The 7578-nt window shown below is 50.6% G+C and overlaps 1 protein-coding gene across 2 annotated transcripts; it reads right to left on the minus strand.

Annotated features, from left to right (window-relative positions):
* Positions 1-418: 418 nt before the first annotated feature.
* INCA1 (inhibitor of CDK, cyclin A1 interacting protein 1) lies at positions 419-6156 on the minus strand. Of its 2 annotated transcripts, none has more exons than XM_041001115.1 (6): positions 6113-6156; positions 3543-3656; positions 2173-2212; positions 1668-1840; positions 756-921; positions 419-565 (listed from the first exon to the last, which is right to left on the minus strand). In XM_041001115.1, the coding sequence occupies exons 1-6, from the start codon at positions 6154-6156 to the stop codon at positions 419-421; spliced, it is 684 nt and encodes a 227-aa protein (XP_040857049.1). The 2 variants fall into 2 exon arrangements, with proteins under 2 accessions (XP_040857049.1, XP_040857048.1); XM_041001114.1 differs by having other exon boundaries at positions 1668-1861.
* Positions 6157-7578: the final 1422 nt, after the last annotated feature.

Here is a 7578-nt window from a genome sequence, read left to right on the forward strand (position 1 = left end):
TGGGGTCAGCGCACGTGGGGCGCGGGGTGGGGCGCAGGGCGGAGGGGCCCGAGGGACCGGCCGCTGCGGGGTCCGGGAGAATGGGGAGGGGGCGGCGGTCCCGTGCTGGACCCCAGAGGCCGGCGAGGAACGGAGGTCGGGGAGAGGTGACCGAGCCCCTCGGGTTGTGCGACCCAGGTCCTCGGGGAGAGACAGGAGCCAGTGCCCTTGCACCCCCGCCCCTTGACCCCTGCACCTGCGCTTCACAGAGAAGCCACGCCGGCTCCATTTGCTTGCTCTTTAATAACAACAGGGGACACGGACGGGCAGGACGGGCTCATTGGCGTGGGAGCCCTTATGGGGGAAGGACTCGGGGCTGGCGATGGGGGCCATCCTGGGGATGAACTGGCCTTGGGCCCCCGCAACAGGTGGCCTCTGCTCACTCCTCAGACTCCATCTCCACCCCCCAGGCGCTGTTAAAGGGGTTCCTCCGGGCCGTGAAGGTGGTGTAGGACGCCAGAGAGCTCAGCTGCCCGGAAGAGCAGGACCCCTCCTGGCCCAGGGGAGTCCAGGGAGACCAGAGCAGCTGTGGGGGACAGAAATGGACAACACAACTACATTTCTTAGTCTCCAAGCCCAGATCCCCCTGTCTGTGGCACTCGCCAAGTGTATTTCTCGGGTCTAGCACTTGGCCCCTGGCTTCTGCCCTCCCTCCACACCCAGACCCCAGACCCCAGACCGCAGCACCCTCGTCAGCCCCCACCCCTCCAGCATACCTGGGCCCTGTCAGGGCTGAGGAAGTAGTGCTCCTCCCACGGGTGGGTGGCCCTCTCCTCTCCCGGGGCAGAGTGCTGGTTGGTGCTGGGGAACCCACGGCCCTCTCCGTCCAGCACCAGGGCCTCAGTCGCAGCCGTGGAGCTGCCCCACTGGGCCTTCTTCAGTCTGTGGAAACTCGAGGTTTAGGAGAGGCCTGGAGGCCAGGCTGGCCTCTCACCAGTCTTCACCCTTCTGCTCTGAAACCCTTGCTGCTGGGACCCAAAGGTGCTGCCTTTTGACCTCCAGCTCTCCACTCCCAATTTTCTGCCCGTTTTCCTACAATCCTTCAGTTCTGTGGTGTGGTTTCCTGTCCCTGGTGATCCAGTTGCCACTCCTTCCACCTCCTGGGGCTCTTGCTCCACCCCCTCAGTACCCCTGCTTGTTTCCACATTACAGAAATCCAGAGTCGTAGTTCCGGCAGTGGAGCCCTGCCTGTGTCACCGCCATCCCACAGGAGCACCAGGTGGAGTCCCAGCTCTTGTACTTCCAATCCAGCTCCTTGTTGATGTGCTCAGTGAAGCAGCAGAGGATGGCTCAAGCACCTGGGGCCACTGCCCCCCACATGGGAGACCCGATGCAATTCCAGGCTGCTAGGTTTGGCCTAGCCCATCCTTGGCTGTTGCAGCCATTTGGAAAGTCAACCAGAAGATGGAAGATCTGTGTCTCCCTCTCTATATAACTGTGCCTCCAAATAAATAATAAATCCTACACACACACACACACACACACACACACACTGCAATTATACCAAGCCCACAGCTCCTTTCCAAACAACTTCCAGTTCCCTCCAAACCCTCTGCCTCTTCCTTAGCTCAACACAGCCTGCTCCCAAACCCCACTTGGCTCCCAGAGCTGAAATGACGCATTCTTACTCATTGATGGTTCTCTGGCGCTTCCTTAGATCCTCCAGATGGTAGGTGACAGCCCTGACCCGCGCAGGGACGTTGCCAGGTCCCTGTGGCATCCCCGTCAAATGTGGCCTCCTTCTCTTCCTTCTGCAAAGCACCTCAGGGGGTGGGAGTCCGTCAGGAGGGAACAGGTCAGGCTGGACGCAACCGGTGGCACTCTGCCAGACAATGGAGAAGCACATCAAGGGTAGGACTTGGACTGAATTAGGGAGTCAGGGGTCTTGGGAAGACAAGTTCGCATCTGGAAGATGCCCCTTGCATCCCAGCAGGCATTTCAAGTTAGAAAGGTGAAGGATAGTGACAGGAAACTTGCTGGCCAGGCGCCTCTCGCCTAAGTCTCCACAGACTGAGAGCAGGTCTTGTCAGTGCTCTTGTTGATGATCACCAGAGGGAAGGGGGAATTAGGAGAGCGGGAGACAGGCATTCTGCTGCCTGTCCTCTGCTAACAGAGGTGTGGGGTCTGTCATACCAGCGTGGGTGGAATGTGCTCCTCCTCCATCCAAGTGGGGCTGTGAACACAAAAAGAGAGCTGGGGTCAGAGGGGACATGCCCTGTCCATATTTCCCCTCTGATGAACTCTCCCAACCACCTTTCTGGCAACGGGGGTTATAATGTCCATGAGTCAAACCTGGTGTGATAGCCTAGTAGCTAAATCCTCGCCTTGCATCTACTAGGATCCCAAATGGGTGCTGGTTTGTATCTTGGCAGCTCCACTTCCCTTCCAGCTCCCTGCTGGTGACTTGGGAAAGCAGAGTCAAGGACTGTCCAAGGCCTTGGGACCCTGCATGCCTGTGGGAGACCTGGCTTGGCTCTGGCTGATCTGGAAAATGCTCTCTGTATCTCCTTCTCTCTGTATATTTGCTTTTCCAATTCAGAAAAAAAAAAAAAAAGTCCATGAGTCAGTAGGAAATTATGCCCAGATTAGGCCTTACTGGTCTAAGAATTTATGGTAGTTAATTTATTTTTTAAAATACTTATTTTTTACTGGATAGGCACTTAGCCGGAGCTGAGCCGATCCAAATCCAGGAGCCAGGAGCCTCTTCCAGGTTTCCCATGAGGGTCCAGGGTCCCAAAGACTTGGACCATCCTTGACTGCTTTCCCAGGTCACAAACAGGGAGCTGGATAGGAAGCAGGGCCACCAGAACACAAACCGGTGCCCATACAGGATCCCAGCACACATAAGGTGGTGAGGACTTTAGCCATAGGCTTCTGCACCAGGCCTGGTAGTTTAATGTTTATAGTCATTGGGCTTGGTGGTTAAGATGTCACTTGAAATATTGCCACAGGCCCAGCAGCATGGCCTGGCGGCTAAAGGCCTCGCCTTGAACGCACTGGGATCCCATATGGGCGCCGGTTCTAATCCCAGTAGCTCCACTTCCCATCTAGCTCCCTGCTTGTGGCCTGGGAAGGCAGCCGAGGATGGCCCAAAGCTGTGGGATCCTGTACCCATGTGGGAGACCCAGAAGAAGTTCCTGGATCCTGGCTTCGGATCGGCATAGCATCAGCCATTGCGCTCACTTGGGGAGTGAATCATCGGACGGAAGATCTTCCTCTCTGTCTCTCCTCCTCTCTGTATATCTGACTTGGTAATAAAAATAAATAAATCTTAAAAAAAAAAAAAAAAAAAAAGAACTTGGGCTCCTGCCACCCATGCAGGAGACCCAACTGTGTTTGGGGCTTTTGGTTCAACTTGGTTCTATCCCATCTGTTGCCAGTGTTTGGAGAGTACACCAGTGGACGGAAGTTCTCTCTTTCTCTACCTTTCAAAGAAACTGAAAATAAATAAACTGTAGAGCCTTACTTTCCCACTCCCCAGTACTTGATCCTTCTGTACTCACCTAGGCCTCTGACTAAGGTTCTCCCAGAAGGCATCTCCATAACGCTGAGGCCCAAGTCCAAGGTTCTGAGAAGGCAAACTGGGCGATGGACATCGGCTGACCACCCTGGAACACCTGAGGTAAGGACAAGGTGGACTTCTATTCACTCCCAGCATGCGGGGGACTTGTCTTTCCAGGATACCACACAGGTTTCCTCAGGCCATGCCATCTCTGGCATGACGGAACATTAGAGAACTAAGGTGAGGGTAGAAACTGGCTCCTGTTGGATCTTCAGTTCTCACTGAATCTGAAGCTTCTACATATCATAGCCTTATTGTCTTGCGTGCTTGTCAGGGTGGGTCCTCTCCACTCAGGTGATGTGACAGTGTTCCTTTAGGTCAAGGCAAGGGTGCACATGTAAGAATCTTTTTTACCCCTTCTTTGTGCCCCCATCTCAGAAGTACTAGTATTCTTGCAGCTAGGGAGGGGGACAGAGCTGTGAGCACAGTGGTCACTACTTCCAAAGCACCCAGACTGAACGATGTCTGCCTTCCTGCTCGCTAGAAAGTAGAGGGTTCTGGGGCTTAGGCCTGGGACCCTTTATCGCCTCTGTCTCTCCTTAGATCATCTCACCCAGTCCCATGACCCTACATGCCACCAATGATGACTTGGAAATCTCTATTTCTAGTCCTGGTTCCCGCTTTAGCCTTCCCCATTTCACAGAAAGGCATCACCCAAAACCTGTCTTGCTGGGGATCAAAGCCTAGTATGTATTTTACTGCCCCTCAACTCCTGTGTTCAGTCTACCAGCAAGTTCAATTGGTTCAACCACTCCTCATCATTTGCATTCCCAGCACCACATCCTAGAACCTCTGGTCCTTCCTGTATTATTGCAATGGCCTCTTGCTCCTCTCTTTACTTATTTTGTCATTCCTCCGCCATCTATTCTGTATAGAGGAATGAGAACAATCTTTTAAAATATGACCATTTGGAATAATGAAAGGTTTGAGATATACTTCAGAATAATTCAGGAGGAAAGACGGAGACACTTCCATATGGGTTTATTCCCCAAATGGCTGCCATGGCTGGACCTGGGTCAGTTCAAAGCCAGGAGCTTTTTTAAGGTTTCCTACATGGGTACAGGGGTGCAAGCACTTGGGACATCCTTTATTGCTTTCTTATACACATCACTAGGGAGCTGGATGGGGAGCGGAGCAGCCGATACTTGAACCAATGCCCATATGGGATGCCTGAAGCACAGGCAGTGGCTTTACCCCTTATGCAATAGCTCAAGCTCAAAAATTCTATTTTCCTATTTTTTATTTAAGATTTATTTATTTTGGGGCCCAGCATGGTGTCCTAGCAGCTAAAGTCCTCGCCTTGAACGTGCTGGGATCTCATATGGGTGCCAATTTTAATCCCGGCAGCTACACTTCCCATCCAGCTCCCTGCTTGTGGCCTGGGAAAGCAGTTGAGGACGGCCAAAGGCCTAGGGATCCTGCACCTGTGTGGGAAACTTGGAGGAAGTTCCTGGCTCCTGGCTTTGGATTGGTGCAGCACTGGCCGTTGTGGCTACTTGGGGAGTAAATCATTGGACAGGAAGATCTTCCTCTTTGCCTTTTCTCCTCTCTGTATATCTAATTTTCCAATGAAAATAAAATAAATCTAAAAAAAAGAATATCTCTTTCTGCCTTTTAGGGTGCATATTAGCAGGAAGCTGAAGTCAGAAGCAGAGCTAGAACTCAAATACAAGCACTTTAATAATGGGAGGTGGGCATCCCAAGCAGTGGCTTAACCCCTCTGCCAAATGTCCACCCTCTGAATTACATCGATGCTGTGTAATATTATATAATGATAACTTCATTTTATATAATTTTATATTATACATGGTCATCCCTTCTTTTTGAAAACATATTTTTATTTTGAATTTTGAATTGTGAGGTACAATTTTGTGTAGGCTGGGATTCCCCCCCAACATCCACCCCCCGGTCATCCCTTCTTGTAAAATATAAGCACTATAAGAGTAGGACCCGGGCCTGGCGTGGTAACCTAGTGGCTAACATCCTCGCCCTGAATGTGCCAGGATAACACATAGGTGCTGGCTTGTGTCCTGGTGGCCCTGCTTCCCATCCAGCTCCCTGCTTGTGACCTGGGAAAGCAGTCAAGGATGGTCCAAGTCTTTGGGACCCTGGACCCTCATGGGAGACCTGGAAGAGGCTCCTGGCTCCTGGATTTGGATCGGCTCAGCTCTGACCGTTGTGGCCACTTGGGGAGTGAATCAGTGGATAGAAGATCTTCCTCTCTGTCTCTCCTTCTCTCTGTATATCTGACTTTCCCATAATAAATAAATAAATCTTTAAAGAAATAAAGAGCAGTACCCCTATCTTGCTACAGAGTCCTCATATTGTCTAATACAATGTCTGGAAGATTCTAATGTTCAAATGTTAAAAACTATTTGTGAAATAGAGCAACAATCACCTGCTGAGGTGAGGCCATGAGCTTCTTGTTTTTTTATTTCTTACTCTAGAAAGAGCCAGGTATGCAATCTTCCCTCCTGTCCCCATCCTCCCCACCCGGTTGAGAAGACTCACTTGGCAAAAGGGATGAGGTTGTCTGCATCTTCCTGAACCTGCATGACTGGATAGGGCTGGGTAACTGAGTTGAGTTTCCTCACTGGTGCTGTGAAAAGAAAATGAAGAACTAATTATTCGCTGATGCAATGGTTGCAGGGATTAGGCCAATCTAAGCACTGGAAAGCAAATGTGTACATCGTGAAAAATGAAAGAACTTAAAAAGTTGTTTTTAATACTTAGCTGTCAGGTAAACCTACAAGTGGAAGATGGTAGGTATGGGAAAAATGACCATTATAAAATATGAAGGAGAAAGCACTTTTTCTGAAGCTACACAATAAAGTGAAATTTCTAATGGCTTTTAAGTGACTTAAGGTAGAGACTAAATAAGGCAGATGCATTTGGGGATAATTGGCATAGAATTGGTGTCTGGAGGCCCTAAAGAAGTGGCAGAATTGTCAGGCAGTAGAAGAATCAGGTAGGAGTAGTTAGTAAAAGAGTGATCAGTTGGCAACACAGATGGAGGGGCACCTGGGAATATCTATAGGTAAGAAGGTGAGCCGAGAAGGGGCCAGTGTTGTGGAGCAGTGTCCCATGTTGGAACACAAGTGCAAGTTCTGGCCACTCCACTTCAGATCCATCTTCCTGCTAATGTGCCTAGGAAGCTAATAGAAGCTGGCTCAAGGGCTTGAGTCCCTGCCATCCACATGACCTGATGGAATTCCGGGAATCCTGGTTTCTGTCTGTTCCAGACCTGGCTGTTGCAGTTTGAAAAAAAAAAAAAAAAACAAAAAAAACCTTAAACCTAATTTTTTAAATTTTGAATTTTTTAAAAGATTTATTTTTATTGGAAAGTCAGATATACACAGAGGAGAGGCAGAGAGGAAGATCTTCCATCGGATGATTCACTCCCTGAGTGACCAATGGCCAGTGCTGCGCTGATCTGAAGCCAGGAGCTTCCTCCATGCTCCCACATGGGTGCAGGGTTCTAAGGCTTTGGGCCATCCTCCACTGCATTCCCAGGCCACAAGCAGGGAGCTGGATGGAAAATGGAGCTGCCAGAATTAGAACCGGGACCTATATGGGATCCTGGTGTGCTCAAGGTGAGGACTTTAGCCACTAGGCTACTGCACCGGGCCCTTTATTCTGAAATTTTATGGTAAAATTCCATAGGGTCTGGGATTTCCCCACCCCCTTAGCAAATCCCTCCCCCCCCATGTAGCCATTTGTTGAGTGAACCAGTGGGTCGAAGGCTGCTCCCTCTGTCACTGCCAAATAAATAAATATTGTGTGTGAGAGAAATAATTTGTATAGTGTCATAATTAGGAACAGTTAAAGATGTCCAGAGGCACTCAGTAGGAAAGGCAGGTTAGAATGCCAGGTAAGGGCCTGGCGCGGTGGCGCAGTGGTTAAGGTCCTCGCCTTGCACGCCTGGGATCCCATATGGGCGCCGGTTCTATCCCGGCAGCCCCGCTTCCCTTCCAGCT

Source organism: Ochotona curzoniae, unplaced genomic scaffold (assembly GCF_017591425.1).
Source record: "Ochotona curzoniae isolate NIBS_2020 unplaced genomic scaffold, NIBS_Ocur_1.0 scaffold_2453, whole genome shotgun sequence".
Classification (NCBI taxonomy): domain Eukaryota; kingdom Metazoa; phylum Chordata; class Mammalia; order Lagomorpha; family Ochotonidae; genus Ochotona; species Ochotona curzoniae.

What these genes read in the sequence shown, in the direction of transcription:
- INCA1 (XM_041001114.1), bottom strand. Translation starts at nt 6,156, where the DNA reads ATGCAGGTTCAGGAAGATGCAGACAACCTCATCCCTTTTGCCAA. An exon ending in AGCACATTCCACCCACGCTG is followed by an intron (nt 1,862 to 2,172) that starts GTATGACAGACC and finishes ATTGTCTGGCAG; the next exon opens with AGTGCCACCGGTTGCGTCCA. An exon ending in CGCCAGAGAACCATCAATGA is followed by an intron (nt 922 to 1,667) that starts GTAAGAATGCGT and finishes GAGTTTCCACAG; the next exon opens with ACTGAAGAAGGCCCAGTGGG.